This window comes from Ylistrum balloti, unplaced genomic scaffold (assembly GCF_031769215.1).
Source record: "Ylistrum balloti isolate Yb309-2 unplaced genomic scaffold, AGI_CSIRO_Ybal_v1 Utg370552, whole genome shotgun sequence".
Classification (NCBI taxonomy): Eukaryota; Metazoa; Mollusca; class Bivalvia; order Pectinida; family Pectinidae; genus Ylistrum; species Ylistrum balloti.
Window position 1 is genome coordinate 99,283 of NW_026782348.1, and position 25,494 is coordinate 124,776.

The following is a 25,494-nucleotide window of genomic DNA, read 5'->3' on the forward strand; positions in this document are numbered from 1 at the left end:
ATAAGCCTATACTTACACATCTCATCAGACCTGTCCTTACACATCTCATAGGCCTATACTTACACCTCTCACAGGCCTATACTTCCACATCTCATCAGATCTGTCCTTACACCTCTCATAGGCCTATACTTACACCTCTCACAGGCCTATACTTCCACATCTCATCAGATCTGTCCTTACACCTCTCACAGGCCTATACTTCCACATCTCATCTCATAGGCCTATACTTACACCTCTCATAGGCCTATACTTACACATCTCATCAGATCTGTCCTTACATATCTCATAGGCCTATACTTACACCTCTCATAGGCCTATACTTACACATCTCATTAGATCTGTCCTTACACATCTCATAGGCCTATACTTACACATCTCATAGGCCTATACTTACACCTCTCATAGGCCTATACTTACACATCTCATAGGCCTATACTTACACCTCTCACAGGCCTATACTTACACCTCTCATCAGATCTGTCCTTACACATCTCATAGGCCTATACTTACACATCTCATCAGATCTGTCCTTACACATCTCATAGGCCTATACTTACACCTCTCACAGGCCTATACTTCCACATCTCATCAGATCTGTCCTTACACATCTCATAGGCCTATACTTAAACCTCTCATAGGCCTATACTTACACATCTCATAGGCCTATCTCTCATAAGCCTATACTTACACATCTCATCAGACCTGTCCTTACACATCTCATAGGCCTATACTTACACCTCTCATAGGCCTATACTTACACATCTCATAGGCCTATACTTACACCTCTCATAGGCCTATACTTACACATCTCATCAGATCTGTCCTTACATATCTCATAGGCCTATACTTACACCTCTCATAGGCCTATACTTACACATCTCATTAGATCTGTCCTTACACATCTCATAGGCCTATACTTACACCTCTCATAGGCCTATACTTACACATCTCATTAGATCTGTCCTTACACCTCTCATAGGCCTATACTTACACATCTCATTAGATCTGTCCTTACACATCTCATAGGCCTATACTTACACATCTCATCAGATCTGTCCTGACACATCTCATAGGCCTATACTTACACCTCTCATAGGCCTATACTTACACATCTCATTAGATCTGTCCTTACACATCTCATAGGCCTATACTTACACATCTCATCAGATCTGTCCTGACACATCTCATAGGCCTATACTTACACATCTCATAGGCCTATACTTAACCTCTCATAAGCCTATACTTACACATCTCATTAGATCTGTCCTTACATATCTCATCAGACTTGTATTTCTCACATTTCTTATCACAACTGTTCTTGTCCACCTACTCAGTACGTGAAAATGATGGCCTTTTTGATACAGTGACAATTTATAGTTTACACAAACACTGAGTAACTTTTAAGTTTTAGATTCAGCTTTTCATTAACATTTTTGGGTGCAATAATACTTTAAGATGTGCCAACACACATTACTCCACTCCTAACAAACTCATTCTGTGGTTGTCATATTTCCTACAAGGAATGAATGTAAATTCATTTGTGACATTACATTTTTGATACATATTTTCTAAGATAATTAAATCATGTAGTAATCTGAAAGTTAATTTTCTCTAATCTTATAACACAGAGAAAATCCTTTAGGTGAATTGATTTCTTTAAAAATTTTCTGCAGCAAATTTCATGGCATCTTGTATTCTTGCTCGACTGCAAGAAAAAAACACAAATAACAATTATCTAAAAAAAAAATGAAATAAAATAAAGCAAAGCATGCAGTTTAAGACACTGAAAAGAACAGGAACTCTGTGTAATTATATGTCTCATGCCTTCATAATCATCAGGATTAGGTAAATATGTTTGGAGAGAGAAAGTGAAATCAATGTAGAGCTCAATAAAAAACCTTTAACATGACACACCTAATTGGAAAAAACAATTAACTGTAAACGATGAATTATGAAATTCAGAATCTGAAATATATGTTGGGATGGTTATATATAGTACATGTATATTACAGATCTGGTTATGCCAGTGCGTATACTTTGAGATAAATTAAGCCCAACACTAAGCTGAAATGAAATCTTCAATATGGTTCAACAAGCCCAATAAACTGTAACCTGTAAGTAAAAATCAGAATGTAAAATGTGTATTTAGATGGTTATATATAGATATAAGTATATTGCATGGTTCAGAATGTAAAATGTGTATTTAGATGGTTATATATAGATATAAGTATATTGCATGGTTCAGAATGTAAAATGTGTATTTAGATGGTTATATATAGATATAAGTATATTGCATGGTTCAGAATGTAAAATGTGTATTTAGATGGTTATATATAGATATAAGTATATTGCATGGTTCAGAATGTAAAATGTGTATTTAGATGGTTATATATAGATATAAGTATATTGCATGGTTCAGAATGTAAAATGTGTATTTAGATGGTTATATATAGTTATAAGTATATTGCATGGTTCAGAATGTAAAATGTGTATTTAGATGGTTATATATAGTTATAAGTATATTGCATGGTTCAGAATGTAAAATGTGTATTTAGATGGTTATATATAGATATAAGTATATTGCATGGTTCATTAGGATAGTTATGCATTTAGAGAGAAATTGATTTGAATGTGGAGCTAAATGCAAGACTTGAATAAATAAAAGGAAAAAGGAGAGGCCTATAGGGCCTGTATCACTCAGCTCAATTGCTCAATTTAATAATTTATCCAAATGAAAGGAAAGGGATTCTAAAGAGTTACAAGTTACTCCCATTTGGGCCCCATCCCTAACATTTTTGGACAAAACAGTGCTGACATTTATACATCATAAGGATATCAGAGAATACTCAGCCCTACCTCTCCCATCCATGGTGAACCAAGGCCCGACATTTATACAAATTAATTCCCCTTCACCCAAAGATGCTTCAGACCAAATTGGGACAATATTCGGGCATTCCTACAGAAGAAAAACAATTTCAAAGTATTTGCACTATTTCCCTTATAATGCCCCACTTCTCTTGCTCAGGGGCCAAGGACCTACATTTTGTATGAAATAAATTCCCCTTTACCCAAAAATGCTTCTGACCAAATTTGGGCAAAATCCAATCATTCCTAGAACTGGAGTAGGATATTAGGCTCTATTACCTTCTGAGCCCGCCACAGGAAACCAAAACCCATCTTTATACAAAAAAACCATTCACCTTCATCTAAGAATGCTTAAGACCGAATTAGAGCAAATTTCAATCAATCCTTCAGGAGGAGTATGATTTTAAAGAATTTTCTCTATTTCACCTATTTGGTCCATTCTACAGACCCAAAACTACTGTTTATACTATTTCCCCAAATGTTGCTTCTGACCAAATTTGGTCAAAATCTACTTAGTCGTTTACAACTAGTAGCAATTTTGTAGAAAAAGTTGACAGAAGGACAATGGACGGTATCCCATAAAGTTACTTTGCCCTTCAGGCATTGTGAGCTAGAAATAAGAAGGGAAAAAAAGAAAGTCTGAATAATTGTCAACTACACACTAAAATCTTAACTGAAAACATGAAAACATGTATGGTACTAAGAAGCTCTCTGTTATGTGTAACATGAAAACAAAGCTTTCTACAAAAGATTTGTTCTTATTTCATCAGGTCTTTGATTTCATTCAGCACAATTTTACTGACCTGCGAGTTTTCCGCTGGCCATCCAATGAATTCTCAGCTGTGAGTGGTGAAAGTGGTCTCTCTGGCAATGTCTCATACATCTCTCTTATCGAGTCAAACCTAAGGGAGATAATTATATTTTAATATTCATGCCTATTGAAGACAGTCATGGTAACTTAGATAAAAAGTTATGGAGATAATTATGAAAATTTGTACTTTTAGATTGGAATTTAGGAGATATTTTTTTAGAGAGCCAGTCTACAAGGAAACAATTACACGCAACATTACATTTGTACAATCCTTCAGAGATTCAAGCCAAAAGAAAAACACTCAATAGTACACTTGATCCTCTCTTTGAGAATCAAACTTTAGGCAGACAAGCATGCTAAAATTGTACATTTGAACCTTTATTTAAAGAGTCAAACCAAGGAGTTAACCAACCACACTGAATAATGCAAACAAATCTCTCTTTAGAGAGTCCTGCCAAAGGGAGCTAACCACACTCAATAGTTTGAGATTTGAACTTGACAATCACACTAGACATTGCTATCCTTTCAAAAAAAGTGATTACCTCACCAAACACACACTGATACATCCATCATTCTAGGAGAATCAAATCAGCCTGAGAAAACATAAAATGTGTCATCCTTATTCTGGCAACAGTCAAAATATCGGGTATATAATCTACAATAAGCTTTGTAAATATTAATGTGTTATTCTTTGTTAAGCTATGGGTCAGCAGCCATACAGGAGATAGCGAATGAACATGTCTACTGTATCTCAATGTATGTTGTTATAGGGGTTTAATTGTAGGGCACTCAGTGTGCACTCTTTGATGTTTTCTATGTACAGGACATCAGACAGCCTAAGATGTTAATATGTAATGACTAAAAGTTGACCCCTGTAGAATCAAGAGGTTTTCTTCTATGTTTGTTACTATGGAGACATTGAAGAGATAATGACATGTCTGCTGCCCCATTACAATACTTGGGGTCTTCATATTTTTATTTCTTCTTTTTTCTGCTCCATTTTTTGTAGTGTATTTCTCACTCTCAGTGTCCCACCAAAACACAGCACAAATCTAACACTAACTGTTGCAAGGATGCTAAATGCCATCAAGACAGAACAAATCACATGGAATTAAGACAAAGAACTTTAGACTATGTCACACTGTACAGATTCTCTAACCAGCTATCTCGGAGCTGCAACATCATTTTAAAATCCTGGATTTTTAAAGAAAATAAACTTTTTCAAAATTAGATAACAGATATAACAACGGAGCACTCGTAAATGGCTGACAAGTAATATCTTTGTAATGTGAATTGGACTTTAAACTTCATGTCACTATGTTTGGATTTATTGTATAATTATCATAGTTATTGAAATTAATGAGAAGAATCCAATCATGAACAGAAAAACAATTACCATGGAACTAAAACCATGAAATTACATTAGAAAACTAATGAACGGTGACAGTAATCAGGTCCTTAGGCTCTAGACAAACAATTGTGAGTATGCTGACAGGAGTTTATCATAAGACATTCACAATATTATAGTCTCTTGCTCTCCTATAAACAATTGAATTAATTGTAGTCAGTTGTGTAAGTTTTAAGACAATATTGTACAGTCCAGAGTCCAACTTTGTCTTCAATCATAATTTTACAACTTAATTATCTAAGAATTTGCAACTTATCTTAATCTTAATGAGATATTGTGTACAGGTACACAGAAAGATCTTAATGCAGATATTGTAGTCAGGACACCACAGAAAGATCTTAATGAGATATTGTAGTCAGGATACCACAGAAAGATCTTAATGAGATATTGTAGTCAGGGTACCACAGAAAGATCTTAATGAGATATTGTAGTCAGGATACCACAGAAAGATCTTAATGAGATATTGTAGTCAGGGTACCACAGAAAGATCTTAATGAGATATTGTAGTCAGGATACCACAGAAAGATCTTAATGAGATATTGTAGTCAGGATACCACAGAAAGATCTTAATGAGAAATTGTAGTCATTATACCACAGAAAGAAATCTTAATGAGATATTGTAGTCAGGGTACCACAGAAAGATCTTAATGAGATATTGTAGTCAGGATACCACAGAAAGATCTTAATGAGATATTGTAGTCAGGACACCACAGAAAGATCTTAATGAGATATTGTAGTCAGGATACCACAGAAAGATCTTAATGAGATATTGTAGTCAGGATACCACAGAAAGATCTTAATGAGATATTGTAGTCAGGACACCACAGAAAGAAATCTTAATGAGATATTGTAGTCAGGGTACCACAGAAAGATCTTAATGAGATATTGTAGTCAGGATACCACAGAAAGATCTTAATGAGATATTGTAGTCAGGATACCACAGAAAGATCTTAATGAGATATTGTAGTCAGGATACCACAGAAAGATCTTAATGAGATATTGTAGTCAGGATACCACAGAAAGATCTTAATGAGATAATCAAGTCAGAACACAACAAAAAGATCTTAATGAGATATTGTAGTCAGGATACCACAGAAAGATCTTAATGAGATATTGTAGTCAGGATACCACAGAAAGATCTTAATGAGATATTGTAGTCAGGATACCACAGAAAGATCTTAATGAGATATTGTAGTCAGGACACCACAGAAAGATCTTAATGAGATATTGTAGTCAGGACACCACAGAAAGAAATCTTAATGAGAGATATTGTAGTCAGATATTGTAGTACCACAGAAAGATCTTAATGAGATATTGTAGTCAGAAAGATCTTAATGAGATATTGTAGAGGACACCACAGAAAGATCTTAATGAGATATTGTAGTCAGGATACCACAGAAAGATCTTAATGAGATATTGTAGTCAGGATACCACAGAAAGATCTTAATGAGATATTGTAGTCAGGGTACCACAGAAAGATCTTAATGAGATATTGTAGTCAGGATACCACAGAAAGATCTTAATGAGATATTGTAGTCAGGATACCACAGAAAGATCTTAATGAGATACCACAGAAAGATCTTAATGAGATATTGTAGTCAGGATACCACAGAAAGATCTTAATGAGATATTGTAGTCAGGACACCACAGAAAGATCTTAATGAGATATTGTAGTCAGGACACCACAGAAAGATCTTAATGAGATATTGTAGTCAGGATACCACAGAAAGATCTTAATCAGAAATTGTAGTCAGGACACTACAGAAAGATCTTAATGAGATATTAATATTGTACCACAGAAAGATCATTGTAGTCAGGATACCACAGAAAATTTGATTTGAGAGTTTGTGTCCACACTGGGCTACAGTTGATCTTAATGAGATATTGTAGTCAGGACACCACAGAAAGATCTTAATGAGATATTGACATCAAGCCAGTTACTACATCTATTACTGACATCAAGCCAGTTACTTCATCTATTACTGACATCAAGCCAGTTACTACATCTATTACTGACATCAAGCCAGTTACTACATCTATTACTGACATCAAGCCAGTTACTACATCTGTTACTGACACCAAGCCAGTTACTACATCTATTACTGACATCAAGCCAGTTACTACATCTATTACTGACACCAAGCCAGTTACTACATCTATTACTGACATCAAGCCAGTTACTACATCTATTACTGACATCAAGCCAGTTACTTCATCTATTACTGACATCAAGCCAGTTACTACATCTATTACTGACACCAAGCCAGTTACTTCATCTATTACTATTATCTACACACCAATGACTAGATCTACACACCGGTGACTAGATCTACACACCAATGACTAGATTTACACACCAATGACTAGATCTACACACCGGTGACTAGATCTACACACCAATGACTAGATCTACACACCAATGACTAGATCTACACACCAATGACTAGATCTTCTAAGTGGTGACTAGATTTAAATTTCTATGTCAGACATAATACTTAATGATACTAAAATGATACTTATGTACTTTAGCTACTTGACCAGTTGACACCAAGCCAGAAGTGATTTAATGTAGTACTGTTAGTATCTAATGATATATGAAATAAACGTTTGAAGAAAACATGTTTATTAAGGATTATTATTGTTATTCTGTGTTCCTGAGACATAAAAAGAAAAGAATGAAAAAGTTTAGAATAAGTTTGATAGGAGTACTTGTTGATAACTTACTTTTTAAGAATACTGCTCTCCAAATTTTTCATCTCATTATCAGAAGACTTCATTTGTGTTTCAACCTGTCGTACACTGATAACTGAAAATACAGGAGAAAATCAGTGGCGATGTAAATTCAATAGGAACTCCATGATTTACAATCTCATGGAAATATAGCAAAAATATAAAGCTCTGTTCTCAAGGACGAATGATCAAATCATTAACTTCTTTCTTACAGGTTCCATTATAGGGTTATCTCACCAAACCAACTACAACTGCTGGAGAATTGTGCTTACAAGGTTTTTTGAAATATGGTTTCAAGGCTGTAACTCTCAGAAAATTTCCTAATTGCGATAAGCTCACTTTAAAGAAAAGTTCCGTGTTTCACCTATAGACAAGTGATATGTTTATTGTGAGATGGCTCAACTTTTAACCCTTAAAACTGACGAGAAAAAAAATAATGAAAATAGCAGTAAAACTACTGCTGGGTGACAAGTTTTCAGTGTTGTATGGATGGTCAATAATGAATGTATTTCAGAAATGGGGTTGTAGTGCTGGTCCCTTGACCGTGAGAGATATTGAACCGGGCCACTTGTTTGGCAACTAATACATATATGACCAATTACTTAATTGAATTTTGAGCAAATTAGCTGAACAGCTGCCTGACTGAAACACATTAGAACACTGGACTGGAAGTCAGTATTTTACACCAGGGAATGTATACCTTACACAATACACAACTTTTACAACCTCTTCTAAATCATATAACCAAATATATATATTCTTTGTGAATCAAGTGTGGGAGGTTTACAGAGAGACTTGAGTAGTCAAATTCCAGCACTCTCAAACATCTTCCTCCACGATTTCATCCCTTGGGCAGAATATACAACAAACCAGTTTCCTGGTAAACCTAGAATCTATCAGCCCATCAGATTGTGGAAGCAGTTTTAAGCATAAATGAGATCCACCACAGAAATTTATGCAAAATCCTCTATTTCACAGAAATCACTTACGTCTTGAATTTTAACCAATGGTAACCACAGTGAATTTTGGGAATGATTCCAAATCGAACTGAAGCAGATAACTGATACTAAATAAATGCATAAATTATGAAAATGTAAGTGTTCCTTCAAGAAACACAGGAAAAGCTTTTTGTGGAGGAACATAACAGTGCCACTGTGTTGAGTGAGACCAGATAACCTGTACAGAGCAGGAAACACAAAATAACAATTCATTAGTTTAACTCTAACTAACACAAAACTAGTATGTCCTATACACTGTACACTTACTAGTTGAGGCAGACATTGGGCGCATCAAAGGAGCACCTTTCTGGGCTGTTCTCTTCACATGAGCCTGAAAATCACAAAATGTGCAAACTAAAACCTTGAAACTTGATTTTAAAAAAATGTTCAACATTTTATCTGAATATGTGTTCAATACAGAAGAATCCCTTGTCTAAACACATCCTACCTCTCATTCAACCATGTCATTCTCAGCGAGTGTGATATTCACCACAAAACTTTACCAACATAACTTAAGTTTTAGAATGTTACCAGATATACCTACAGATATAATGTTTATTACTGTTACTATGGTTATAGATCTAGTGACTGTTGCCATAGATACCTACAGGTATGATGTAGGTTACTGTTACTATGGTTATAGATCTAGTGACTGTTGCCATAGATACCTACAGGTATAATGTATGTTACTGTTACTATGGTTATAGATCTAGTGACTGTTGCTATAGATACCTACAGGTATGATGTTTATTACCGTTACTATGGATATAAATCTAGTGAATGTTGCCATAGATACCTACAGATATGATATATGTTACTGTTACTATGGTTATAGGTCTAGTGATTGTTGCCATAGATACCTACAGGTATGATGTAGGTTACTGTTACTATGGAAACTCTAACACTGTTACTACCAAAACCTACCCCATCCAAAATCTCCAGGTTTGGGAGGATGACTTGAATCTCAGCCATATAGTGAGTGTGCTGTCCATCAGGATCAGAGAATGGATTTCCAGCAATAAAGAGTTCTGCTAGTTCACTTAACTCTTCCAGATAATACTGCAAAAATAATTAACAGCCTTTTTCACAATTCTTGTTCAAATATAATGCTGTCCTAACCCGAGATTGGTCGAGGAAATCAATACTTCTTTAATTACAGCATATGGAGAAAATGATGATTCAGCATAATACCGTTCAATTTTAATATTGATTTCAAAGGTAAATATGTATAAATATCAATCTATACACTCAGTAGTACAGACACAGACACCTTGCGATGTGTTCACTTGAAGTTCTGGGACATCTGGATATATCAATAAACTAAAAACCCTGTTATCTCAGCCCAACATATTAAATCTATCTTTATCATTTTATTGAATTCTTACTTTGGATGGACACAAAAGATTTTTTTTATTGTGTGGAAAAGCACATCACAATATTGGCCAGTAATAATACAGGTTTGATTTCACATTCACAAACTTTCTCCGGTTTGTTTATGGTCTTCCATGCATTTTTCATTAGCGTTTGCCTGGAAGTTGCAGCCAATGAACATAAAGCAAATCTCAATGACCACATTAAGTACATTTTACCAGTCTTACCCTCACACCTCGGTATCATCAACATCCATTCCTATTAAAGACGATACTAATTAGTGTGTGGACATTCAATGCAGACGTCCATATCACCTTATGTAATATTCATGGTTATGGTTCACAGACAGAGCTTCACTTGAATGTTGCTATCTATAAATACTGTTCATTGATTCCTGGACAGTATAAAAGTCATGAATAAAAGGAACAGATTGTACTTACCACTTCATCAAAGTTAAACTATCTTATTTACCACTTCATCAAAGTTAACCTATTGTAGTTACCACTTAATCAAAGTTTTCCTATCTTACTTACCACTTCATCAAAGTTTTCCTATCTTACTTACCACTTCGCCAAAGTTTACCTGTCATATTTACACTTCATCAAAGTTTAACTATCGTACTTACCAAAGTACTCACCAAAGTTTACCTATCTTACTTACCACTTCATCAAAGTTTACCTATCTTACTTACCACTTCATCAAAGTTTACCTATCTTACTTACTACTTCATCAAATTATTCCTATCTTACTTACCACTTCACCAACGCTTACCTATCATATTTACACTTCATCAAAGTTTAACTATCGTACTTACCACTTCATCAAAGTATACCTATCTTACTTACCACTTCACCAAAGTTTACCTATCATATTTACACTTCATCAAAGTTTAACTATCATACTTACCACTTCATCAAAGTATACCTATCTTACTTACCACTTCACCAAAGTTTACCTATCATATTTACACTTCATCAAAGTTTAACTATCGTACTTACCACTTCATCAAAGTATACCTATCTTACTTACCACTTCACCAAAGTTTACCTATCTTACTTACCACTTCATCAAAGTTTACCTATCAAACTTACCACTTCATCAAAGTTTACCTGTCATATTTACACTTCATCAAAGTTTAACTATCGTACTTACCACTTCATCAAAGTATACCTATCTTACTTACTACTTCACCAAAGTTTACCTATCTTACTTACCACTTCATCAAAGTATACCTATCGTACTTACCACTTCATCAAAGTTTACCTATCTTACTTACCACTTTATCAAAAGTATTCCTATCTTACTTACCACTTCATCAAAGTATTCCTATCTTACTTACCACTTCATCAAAGTTTACCTATCTTACTTACCACTTCATCAAAGTTTACCTATCGTACTTACCACTTCATCAAAGTTTACCTGTGTTACTTACCACTTCATCAAAGTATACCTATCTGACTTACCACTTCATCAAAGTATTCCTATCTTACTTACCACTTCATCAAAGTTTACCTATCTTACTTACCACTTCATCAAAGTATACCTATCTTACTTACCACTTCATCAAAGTATTCCTATCTTACTTACCACTTCATCAAAGTTTACCTATCTTACTTACCACTTCATCAAAGTTTACCTATCTTACTTACCACTTCATCAAAGTATTCCTTTCTTACTTACCACTTCATCAAAGTATACCTATCTTACTTACCACTTCATCAAAGTATTCCTTTCTTACTTAACACATCATCAAAGTTTACCTATCTTACTTACCACTTCATCAAAGTCTTCTATACAGCTATCTGTAATGTTGACAATCTCTAATTTGGGAAAGTTGGTCGGAAAGTAGGAGAGTTCTGTCAGCTTGTTCTCAGCAGCATGAATTTCCTGTATAGATCTGAAATATACAATTTTCTATTTGTTTCCGTCCATACAGAAAGACTCTATAACATAAGATTAGAAAGGGGGCTAAATGTTAATTGCCTCTTCAATTCTGGTACACGAAATCACATCTGTCCTAAATACAGCATCATAATGTCATAACATTATGGTGCAAATACTACTATCATCAATCAGTGGAGATTTCCATGAGCATAGTGGGAATGTTTCATAGTTGTCATTCAGTCAATATGGTTTTAACACATATGTTGACATGAGAATTATATACACTAAACATCTCAACTCAAGAGTACAAATGATACAAATCTAGATAATATACCTGGACTTGGGTATAAGAATGATAGAATTATAGATAATATACCTAGACTTGGCTATTAGAATGATAGAATTATAGATAATATACCTGGACTTGGCTATTAGAATGATAGAATTATAGATAATATACCTTGACTTGGGTATTAGAATGACAGAATTATAGATAATATACCTGGACTTGGCTATTAGAATGATAGAATTATAGATAATATACCTGGACTTGGGTATAAGAATGATAGAATTATAGATAATATACCTGGACTTAGGTATAAGAATGACAGAATTATAGATAATATACCTTGACTTGGCTATTAGAATGATAGAGTTATAGATAATATACCTGGACTTGGGTATTAGAATGACAGAATTATAGATAATATACCTGGACTTGGGTATTAGAATGATAGAATTATAGATAATATACCTGGACTTGGGTATTAGAATGATAGAATTATAGATAATATACCTGGATAGAATTTAGATAATATACCTGGACTTGGGTATTAGAATGATAGAATTATAGATAATATACCTGGACTTGGGTATTAGAATGACAGAATTATAGATAATATACCTGGACTTGGCTATTAGAATGATAGAATTATAGATAATATACCTTGACTTGGGTATTAGAATGATAGATAATATACCTGGACTTGGGTATTAGAATGACAGAATTATAGATAATATACCTGGACTTGGGTATTAGAATGATAGAATTATAGATAATATACCTGGACTTGGGTATTAGAATGACAGAATTATAGATAATATACCTGGACTTGGCTATTAGAATGACAGAATTATAGATAATATACCTGGACTATAGAATTATAGATAATATACCTGACTTGGGTATTAGAATGATAGAATTATAGATAATATACCTGGACTTGGGATAATATATGGACTTGGGTATAGAATGATAGAATTATAGATAATATACCTGACTTGGGTATTAGAATGATAGAATTATAGATAATATACCTGGACTTGGGTATTAGAATGATAGAATTATAGATAATATACCTGGACTTGGGTATTAGAATGATAGAATTATAGATAATATACTGGACTTGGGTACTTGACAGAATTATAGATAATATAGACTTGGGTATGATGACAGAATTATAGATAATATACCTTGACTTGGGTATTAGAATGATAGAATTATAGATAATATACCTGGACTTGGGTGTATAAGAATGACAGAATTATAGATAATATACCTGGACTTGGGTATTAGAATGATAGAATTATAGATAATATACCTAGACTTGGGTATTAGAATGATAGAATTATAGATAATATACCTGGACTTGGGTATTAGAATGATAGAATTATAGATAATATACCTGGACTTGGGTATTAGAATGATAGAATTATAGATAATATACCTGGACTTGGGTATAAGAATGATAGAATTATAGATAATATACCTGGACTTGGGTATTAGAATGACAGAATTATAGATAATATACCTGGACTTGGGTATTAGAATGATAGAATTATAGATAATATACCTGGACTTGGGTATTAGAATGATAGAATTATAGATAATATACCTAGACTTGGGTATTAGAATGACAGAATTATAGATAATATACCTGGACTTGGGTATTAGAATGATAGAATTATAGATAATATACCTGGACTTGGGTGTATAAGAATGACAGAATTATAGATAATATACCTGGACTTGGGTGTATAAGAATGACAGAATTATAGATAATATACCTAGACTTGGGTATTAGAATGACAGAATTATAGATAATATACCTGGACTTGGGTATTAGAATGACAGAATTATAGATAATATACCTGGACTTGGGTATTAGAATGACAGAATTATAGATAATATACCTGGACTTGGGTATTAGAATGACAGAATTATAGATAATATACCTGGACTTGGGTATTAGAATGATAGAATTATAGATAATATACCTGGACTTGGGTATTAGAATGATAGAATTATAGATAATATACCTGGACTTGGGTATTAGAATGATAGAATTATAGATAATATACCTGGACTTGGTATTAGAATGACAGAATTATAGATAATATACCTGGACTTGGCTATTAGAATGACAGAATTATAGATAATATACCTGGACTTGGGTATTAGAATGACAGAATTATAGATAATATACCTGGACTTGGGTATTAGAATGACAGAATTATAGATAATATACCTGGACTTGGGTATAAGAATGATAGATAATATACCTGGACTTGGGTATTAGAATGACAGAATTATAGATAATATACCTGGACTTGGGTATTAGAATGATAGAATTATAGATAATATACCTGGACTTGGGTATTAGAATGACAGAATTATAGATAATATACCTGGACTTGGAATTATAGATAATATACCTAGACTTGGGTATTAGACAGAATTATAGATAATATACCTGGACTTGGGTATGAATGACAGAATATAGATAATATACCTGGACTTGGGTGTATAAGAATGACAGAATTATAGATAATATACCTGGACTTGGGTATTAGAATGACAGAATTATAGATAATATACCTGGACTTGGCTATTAAAATGACAGAATTATAGATAATATACCTGGACTTGGCTATTAGAATGACAGAATTATAGATAATATACCTGGACTTGGCTATTAGAATGACAGAATTATAGATAATATACCTGGACTTGGGTATTAGAATGATAGAATTATAGATAATATACCTAGACTTGGGTATAAGAATGATAGAATTATAGATAATATACCTGGACTTGGGTATTAGAATGATAGAATTATAGATAATATACCTAGACTTGGGTATAAGAATGATAGATAATATACCTGGACTTGGGTATTAGAATGATAGAATTATAGATAATATACCTGGACTTGGTTATTAGAATGATAGAATTATAGATAATATACCTGGATTTGCCGAGACCTTTCAGCGAGGTCAGTTGATTAGTACCAAGGTTGACGATCTGGAAAGTAAATAAGAATAAAAACAATCTATAAAACCTAAATAATTGGTGTGGCCATATTCTGCCTATCTTATTGTGCAGTACAAAAACATGATTTTATTGAATGTCTGATTTTACAACATATGATTTCCAAGCAGTAAAATAGTTGTGTGACCAATATTATAATGACATGTAAAAATTACTACATGAATCTATATATATTCTAATTTTCATTTAATTAGTAAGGGGTCAAATCAATTTTTTGAATTTAAGAAATGTTTGTCTACTCTCAATGATGTCTCAGACCAAATTTGGTTGAAATTCATGCAAGCATTAAGAAAGAGTAGCATTTTGAAGCAAAATATTGACTAACTTCCCCATTTGGGGCTCCACCCCTAAGTCCCTTGGGGTCATATAAACTTTCTAAATTTAAGAATTAATTGTCAACATTTACAGATTGGTTGAAATCCACCAAGACATAAGGAAGGAGTAGCAGTTTGAAGCAAAATATTGTCTAATTTCCCCTTTTGGAGCCCTAACCCCAACTCCCCAAGAGTTTAATCAAATTTCTGAATTCAAAAATTATTCGCCCACCTCTACTGATGTTACAAAATTTGAATAAAATCAATTCAGGCATTAAGGAAGAGTATCATTTTGAAGCAAAGTATTATCTAATTACCCTTTTGGGGAACCATCCCCAGGTCAAATCAGATTTCTGAATTTAAGAAAAGATTCCCCACACCTAATGATGTTTCAGACCATATTTGGTTGAAATCCACTGAGGCATTTAGCAGGAGTATTGTTTTATAGGAAAAGTTTACAGACAGCGAATAGCGAACGGTGCATGGCACAATTCACACAATGACAGACAATGCATGATAACAACAGGTCATCTTGACCTTTTGGGTCAGATCATATCAAAAACATAAAATATTGTATTCAATGCCCATAGGGTAGTTTTGTGACAGTGACTGGTTTGGAAAATCTTGAATGCATTATATTATCTGTTTAGAATCAGCGTATTATACAGGTTACGAGTGATGTCTGTGAATTTTTATTGGACACTTTTATTTTAAGCCTAAACATTTCTCATCTGCAGTTTGTAATGTTTTCTTCCATTACTACATTGGTACTGACTCAGTCTTGGTTAGGAAAGTGTCGGTATAAAAATGAAACACTGAAACATGTGTCAGGGGAGGCAACTTGTGGTAAACTCAAGAATGAACTGATCCTTACACTAGAAATCTGTATCAATCAACGGGGGCCCATAAACATTGAAGCTAGTTGAACTGTCAGTTTTGGAAATCAGTTTTAAAATGATCATCCTTGTAGGTGGTAGGTGGGTATGTTAGTGAACATGTACCAGTAAGGAGGGAAGACAATGTAATACTTGTACAATGTCAGAGTAATATTAAACAGTGGGTTGAAAAGACAGTGTATTTATTACTCTTTCTTTCTACCATAATTGGATTACTGTTGTGATGTTTAGGGGCACTGATCTCAATCATACATAAACAAACAAGAAAGAATGCACAAAAAGAATGTATATTTCACAATAAACATATTCAACTGACTTATCTACAATGTAATAACCTGGTTTCCAGTGTCCATGACGAGGAAAGTAACTTATAACCAAACACAAGACAGAAATGGTTTATTCAGGCAGATGTTTTATACATTTTAGTCGTGGCTATTTTAGCTTTCTTCCATTATTGGTTGTGAATCATTTATATTCTAAACAAGGCATCACACACAGTACAAATGTTCTCGCACCTTAAATTGTATGATATGGTAGAAGTTAACAGAAACCTACACATGTATACAAACATCACATCTTGTAAGATTTCACATTTGTACCTTCTGCAGTGCAACTGTTTTTTTCATTTTGATCGTTAATGATGCTGGAGAACTTTGTAGTGGACAATAATAAGCACCTGTAGAGTGACGACATCCAAATTTCAGTCAAATTCTATATAGCAAAGTTAACCTAGTTTTTTAACCACTGAAGGTCAAAACTTGAACTCATACAAAAGGTGATCTTTGTGAACACGTATGAAGTTTGGTACAAATCAGAGAAACTATTGAGCCATTAGAGCAAGGACATAAAATTTCTGATGATTTCTATTTAAAGTAACAGTGACCTTGTTTTTGACTGCACAAGGTTGGAAGTCAAACTCATACATGAAGTAAGGTTTGTGATCATGTGTGTGGAGTTTTGTACAAATCAGTTTAGAAATACAGCCTGTAGAGTGGTAATGTGTAAATTCTGTTGATTTCTACCTACAGTATCAATCACCTAGTCTTTCACTGCACATGGTTGGAAGTCTGGTACAAGAACTATGATTGCAATCATTTGTGTGGAGTTTCAAGACATTTGGATGAGAAATGTAACCTGTATGGCAGGGACATCATTTTTTGTCTTTTTGCATATGAATATATGATGTAGGTAAAGGAGTTTTTCTACATTTATATACACTCGACAAACCACTGCGAGGGTATACTTAACTTTTTGTATTATGATTTTAATGAGTGCACTGCTTTTGATTAATAGACATTACAATTTCCATCAGTTCACTGTGATACACTATAACTTATCTGTGACGATGAAATTTTAAAAATTCAATTTGTAAATATTGTACATTTTACTGACCATTTATTAGAAAAGTCTCTGACTCAAGTGTTATCAACCTGAAATAAAATCCATTATTATTATTTATTATTCTGTTAACTTGAAGGTTGGGCAGTCATTGTAATACTAACATGTAGGTGCTTAAAGTCAGTGTAATACTAACTTGTAGGGTGGAACGTCTGTTTGTTGGGGAGTAAATGTAATACTTATTGAACCTGAAGATTGGGAAGCCAATGTAATACTAACCTGTAGGTAATATAGTCAATGTAATACTAACCTGTAGGTAATATAGTCAATGTAGTACTAACCTGTAGGTAGTAAAGTCAATGAAGTACTAACCTGTAGGTAATATAGTCAATGTAATACTAACCTGTAGGTAATATAGTCAATGTAGTACTAACCTGTAGGTAGTAAAGTCAATGAAGTACTAACATGTAGGTAATATAGTCAATGTAATACTAACCTGTAGGTGGTAAAGTCAATTTAATACTAACCTGTAGGTAATATAGTCAATGTAATACTAACCTGTAGGTGGTATAGTCAATGTAATACTAACCTGTAGGTAATATAGTCAATGTAATACTAACCTGTAGGTAATATAGTCAATGTAATACTAACCTGTATGTAATAAAGTCAATGTAGTACTAACCTGTAGGTAATATAGTCAGTCAGTGTAATACTAACCTGTAGGTAATATAGTCAATGTAATACTAACCTGTAGGTAATATAGTCAATGTAGTACTAACCTGTAGGTAATATAGTCAATGTAACACTAACCTGTAGGTAATATAGTCAATGTAATACTAACCTGTAGGTAATATAGTCAATGTAGTACTAACCTGTAGGTAATATAGTCTGACCTGTAGGTAATATAGTCAATGTAATACTAACCTGTAGGTAATATAGTCAATGTAGTACTAACCTGTAGGTAATATAGTCAATGAAGTACTAACCTGTAGGTAATATAGTCAATGTAATACTAACCTGTTGGTGGTATAGTCAATGTAGTACTAACCTGTAGGTAATATAGTCAATGAAGTACTAACCTGTAGGTAATATATTCAATGAAGTACTAATATGTAGGTAATATAGTCAATGAAGTACTAACCTGTGGGTAATATAGTCAGTGTAATACTAACCTGTGGGTAATATAGTCAGTCAATGTAATACTAACCTGTAGGTAATATAGTCAATGTAATACTAACCTGTAGGTAATATAGTCAATGTAATACTAATCTGTAGGTAATATAGTCAATGAAGTACTAACCTGTGGGTAATATAGTCAGTGTAATACTAACCTGTGGGTAATATAGTCAGTCAGTGTAATACTAACCTGTAGGTAATATAGTCAATGTAATACTAACCTGTAGGTAATATAGTCAATGTAATACTAACCTGTAGGTAATATAGTCAATGTAGTACTAACCTGTAGGTAATATAGTCAATGTAATACTAACCTGTAGGTGGTATAGTCAATGTAATACTAACCTGTAGGTAATATAGTCAATGTAGTACTAACCTGTGGGTAATATAGTCAATGTAGTACTAACCTGTAGGTAATATAGTCAGTCAATGTAATACTTACCTGTAGGTAATATAGTCAATGAAGTACTAACCTGTAGGTAATATAGTCAATGAAGTACTAACCTGTATGTAATATGGTCAATGTAACACTAAACTGTAGGTAATATAGTCAATGTAATACTAACCTGTAGGTGGTATAGTCAATGTAATACTAACCTGTAGGTGGTATAGTCAATGTAATACTAACCTGTAGGTAATATAGTCAATGTAGTACTAACCTGTAGGTAATATGGTCAATGTAACACTAACCTGTAGGTAATATAGTCAATGTAACACTAACCTGTAGGTAATATAGTCAATGTAACACTAACCTGTAGGTAATATAGTCAATGTAATACTAACCTGTGGGTAATATAGTCAATGTAATACTAACCTGTAGGTAATATAGTCAATGTAGTACTAACCTGAAGGTGGTATAGTCAATGTAGTACTAACCTGTAGGTGGTATAGTCAATGTAGTACTAATATGTAGGTGGTATATTTAGTGTAACACTAACCTGTAGGTTGTATATTAAGTGTAACACTAACCTGTAGGTTGTATATTAAGTGTAACACTAACCTGTAGGATGTATATTAAGTGTAACACTAACCTGTAGGTTGTATATTAAGTGTAACACTAACCTGTAGGTTGTATATTAGGTGTAACACTAACCTGTAGGATGTATATTAAGTGTAACACTAACCTGTAGGTTGTATATTAAGTGTAACACTAACCTGTAGGTTGTATATTAAGTGTGACACTAACCTGTAGGATGTATATTAAGTGTAACACTAACCTGTAGGTTGGGAAGACCTCGCAGACCACTAATGTCTGTAAGCTTATTATGCGATAGATCTACTTCTTGTAGCCGTTTACAGCGAGACAGGTCAACACTGCGCAGCCTGTTCCCTGCAGCCAACAACTCTTCAAGGTGAGGAAGGTAATTTAGTGCCTACAAAAATAATTAAAAATCATACTTTAGGTAAATTAAACACATTAAAATGGTGTCATTCAGGAATATAGACCTGCATCCTGCTGTATGACTTTTAATATACAGGTATCATATTTAGCATTCATGGCAGAAACTTGTTCACTGAATTAAGTCTCCAACAAAAGTGTCCTACATTGTTTATCATTTAGCTAACTTTGAATTGCTTCATATTCAATTATTGGAAAGATAGTTTGCATTTAGCAACTAATAACTTTCCAAAGCTTGGATACAAAAATACCTAATGGCTCTGAATATATTTTAGCTAAGATAATTGTTCTTGTGAGATATGATAACCTCATTGAATTTGGGAAAATGGATTAATAGTATACATGTTTTGACAGAGCAGTAAAGGTAAGATTGGAAACAAAGAAGCTACTTACTGAGATGTTGTCAAGTAGATTAAAACTGATGTCCAGTGTGGTCAGCTGGGAGCAACACGACAGCTCAGCTGCCTCCAATTTGAGGAGGCGATTACAGTCTATACGCAGGTGTTTCAGTTTAGATAAACCACTCAGTCCTTTACCTGGAAATGTAAACATACAACAGCTTACAACTGTAGTATGACATTACTTAAGAAAATTACTTTGAACCAATATGTTACTTAGGTTTGAAGTCAGCATGATAAATTGTTTTCATGAATATATATATATATAATATGATAAATAGAATCTGGTATGTGATTTAATTTCCTAAGATATAGATATAGATAAGATATAAATAAAACCGCTCTTCAAATTTTCATTTTAGCTGATTGGAGGCAGAATAGTTTCTGATGTCATTCATAAATATCACAAAGAAAAATCAATTCACTATTACTCATTTTTTTCTTCAGAAAATTGACCCCATACCAAGGTATTGGAATCATTTTCAAAATTATTAATCTATGGTAGACTTTCTATGAAAGTTAATCTACATGTGTATGGAAGTAAATCTATAGTAAATCTGTAATAAGCCTAAGAAGACTACTCACCAATCTGTCTGATTTTATTATGTTGAAGTTGTAAGTTACTTAGTTCTTTACATCTGAAATGAAACGCTATATATAATGTAGGTAAGGCAGCAAAATGTTTATCAGTCATACAGCGTTCAATGATAATTATACATAATTTTTTGTGTACGTTCAGAGATATTGACAAACTTTGTCAGTCATAGAGAGTTCAATGATAATTATACACAATTTTTTTGTGCGCTTTCAGGGATACTAACATACTTTGTCAGTAATTTTATTATATCACAACATCATTGCTGTTTTTTCTATTCCATAAAGTTTAACTAAATATAACACAGCAAACTTTAAGGACGTTTCAGTTTTTAGAGTGAGAAAAAGAATGAAGGCAAAAGATACATACAACTATCTTTATCATGTTCTGAAAATGCCATTGCAAACAGTTTTTTTCTATCACAACAAACCTTTGATGTTCTTCATTCTTGCATCTCTAGCACATAACCATGTAAATTTGATTGTAAATAACAATGATCATCGCAACACACACCCTAGTGAGACCTTCACCTGGGTTGTGATCATTGCAACACATTCACCTGGGTTGTGATCATCGCAACACACACCCTAGTGAGACCTACACCTGGGTTTGTAAATACTGTTGTTTTACAAACAAAGTTATCAAAGCCCTTAACTGGTACCTAATTCTTATAACCACAATCTTTTCTTCGTTTTTGTATTAACCTAATAATAACCATTATCCCATCATAAGGTGTATTACTCACCCTCGCAGTCGTTCTACTGTCCTCAGCCTGTTGTCATAAAGTTTAAGTTCCCTCAAATCCTGTAAGAAATTACATAACTTTTCTACGTAAAACAAGCCATATTATTTTTATTGACATAAAACTTCACAGTAATATTCCAAACTCTTACCATAACACTGCAAATCTAGTTGCATCACCATTTTAAAGAGTCAGAAGAACCATATTGATTTCCTTCTTCAGTTCTCTAAAAATTACTTCCAATGGAAGGCAGTCTGATGTTCAATTGAAGTTCACATAAAAAGTTGATTTTGGTTAAATTATTAAGTTTATTGTAAACCTATCAGTGACCTATATATTATGTATATTACTTTGTCAAAACTTACCGAGTTTGGCTCTAAGTTTTCAATTTTTTCAATGAAGTTGCACGATAGATCTAGTACTCTTACTTTGATAAACTGGAATAAAAAAGAATGTTAAAAGAATGAAGGTATTATCTGATGATCAGAAGAAAACAAATCAATAACTTTGATATACAACAACAATTTGTTAAAGGATGCTTCTAATCTATATCACATAAAGGGCTACCAGCATATATACAAAATATACATTGTGATTGAGATAATAAGTCAAGCATTCATTGTCTGCGAGACCTTAAATAAATCAATAAATCAATGTAAAATTTATTGTGTGGTTTTAAATATTTTGCCAAAGATGCTTTCTATGTATGTATAAAAAATAAAAACACTCTTTCATTTTTCTTCACACATTTCACTTAAATGCATTGAAGGTATTGAGCTTAGATCTCATCAACATGCTAAAGGTATCTTACAATGTGTATCTGTATATTAACCAAAAGCTGATTCCTTTAGAGGTGATATTGTCTCAATATAATAATATCAGTAATGATTCTGAAGTGTCTGTGACCTTGACCTTTTACCTTGTATTCCACAGACACAACATGGACAGAGAGCTAGACCAATGGAATAAACTGTTATATCTATGTTAATATTTTAAGCCAGAAATTCAAATCACTTCGAAATATGTTCAAGTATAATTAATTTGTTTTTAGACAGAGACATATACATGTTATGTATGTCTCTGTTTTTAGATTAATTTAGCAATATCAAAAGATGTGTTAACATCATAATTGTGCTTTATGAAAACGATTTAAAACAATACTGCAAAGACAGAGAAATGGATAAATATTTTTAAGCTTACTTTTTCTAAATTGGAGATGGCAGTCAATTCAGAGGCATGGAGATTGATCTCATAAATTTTCTCAAAGTCTCTTTCCTGATTCTGCTCAAGCTGTAAAAAAAATAAGACCTCGTTATGTCTATATACATTTCACTCTTCACTGTTGTACTCACTAACAAAAGGCCTAAAGGCCTGTTATCATTTGTATTTTTTTTTCTCATGCTGAAAGAGGACCTGATTATTATTTAAAGTTGATGACAACTTGAGCACTGAACATATATGTATATAAGCATCAGTTTGCCTAGTTTGATTTACAACTGCATCAGATTGCTTATGGTTATGATATACTTTATCACACATAATTTCTAATTTTGTTTATCAATAATTATCGGATAGTTCATAACTAAAACTTACAATTTCATTTGGGTCAATTACTCTGGAAGGTTTTGGTACTTCTGAGAACTCAGAGCTCTGGCTGATCTCGGATTCTGAGACATCACTGTGTGCACTCCGTGTGCTGCCTAAAGCACTCCCTCTTCTACTACTGGAAGCACTTCCTCGGCGTGTACCACTACTAGGAGCACTGCTTTTGTCAGGGGCACTACTTTTGTCAGTGCCACTGCAGGAAGCAGACGTCCTCCTTTTAGAGGATGAGGCTTGTCTACCACTGCTCGGCCTCCCACTATTTGACTGATCATTTCTTTCCATGTTGATACTGGAGACACCACTTCGCTGACCTTGAATGCCACTTCGGTTTCCAGAAACACCAGTCCTATAACTTCCTTTTTCTCTCTTACCACTTCTAGGAACACCACTTTGAATACTGCTTCTCGAGATTCCACTTGTCCTTTCATTTGAACTAGAGCCTCGGTTTCTGTGTAGGGAAGAAGCACTTCCATTACTGTCCTCAGGAAAACCACTTTTATTTATAATACTGTTAGTAGCACCGCTTTTAATTCCACTGGGATTTCCATGGTCCATTGGTAATATTTTTCCTGTAGAGTTCCTTTTGATAAGTTTATTTGTTGACCCTATCTCCTTTCGGTCCCCATCGAGATCTGGGTTAAACACTCGACCAACTACTGGGTCGGGCATGCTTTTCAAACTTTGTCTCTTTTTTGGAACATCTATGAACTGTATATCACATTCTGGACTTTCCTCCAATGTGTTGCCTTGGTTATCTGTGAGATCTTGTGTTGGGCATGACCGACTCTGGGACAGTGGTGCAGGACCAGCACCCATATCATGCCGTAATATTACCGGCTTGTTATGACCAGAACTGGCAATAAAAACAACCACAATCAAATGGCATCATTCATGGGATTCCTGAAGACTACTTGTAATGCTGTATGGTTTACTATTTACACTATTCAATTATAATTCAAATTCAAAATATCCAATAAAATTATGCAATTGCTGTCATTTTTTTCAGTTTTGAATTTCAAATAGCAGACAGGGTTTTCCACAAGAGCCGGTCGCCGGCCAATTTGACCGGCTACTTTGATCATTTGGCCGCCTACACCAATCCAGTTCCGTAATAATGTTATGTACACTACTACAGGTACACGGCAGGCCAGCCTCCTACTTTCACTACACAGCCTACTACTAACAAAATTATGGAAAACCCTGAGCAGACTTGCATGCTTTAATCATAATTGTGCAGTTTTTCTTAAATAATGGAGCACATTCTAGGGAAAGCATTTATATTTCTCTTAAAGATGTATCATCAATGTGTATCAATTCTCTAATGATATCAAGTTTGTTACAGTAATGTTACATATTGACTTTAGTTGATGATTAGTTTAAAAGTTTGAAGATTGAAAACTTTGGGGTTGAAAGGTAAAAATTGTATTCATAGACTTTTCTAATTTTTCATCAGTATCAAATAAGTTTAAAATTGTAAATATATATATATATTCTTAATGATTCCAAAACCATACATGGAACATGAAAGTTACTTCAACAGTCTACACATTAATAATTATTTTTCAGAATAAAAAGCCTAACAGAAAATATCCATAGATTGCTACAGTTTGTAATATAATTCTTCTTCTTTACT

General features: G+C 33.5%; 1 protein-coding gene across 1 annotated transcript; it reads right to left on the reverse strand.

The window, feature by feature from the left end:
- Positions 1 to 1,641: 1,641 nt before the first annotated feature.
- On the reverse strand, positions 1,642 to 24,416 carry LOC132556163 (protein phosphatase 1 regulatory subunit 7-like). The gene is made up of 14 exons (XM_060220552.1): positions 23,850 to 24,416; positions 23,457 to 23,546; positions 22,622 to 22,693; positions 22,260 to 22,318; positions 21,505 to 21,557; positions 20,915 to 21,057; positions 20,340 to 20,495; positions 15,316 to 15,371; positions 11,957 to 12,080; positions 9,737 to 9,871; positions 9,080 to 9,143; positions 7,809 to 7,890; positions 3,669 to 3,767; positions 1,642 to 1,705 (listed from the first exon to the last, which is right to left on the reverse strand). Exons 1-14 carry the CDS (start codon positions 24,414 to 24,416, stop codon positions 1,657 to 1,659), a joined length of 1,749 nt encoding a protein of 582 aa, XP_060076535.1. The 3' UTR covers positions 1,642 to 1,656.
- Between the last annotated feature and the right edge of the window lie 1,078 nt (positions 24,417 to 25,494).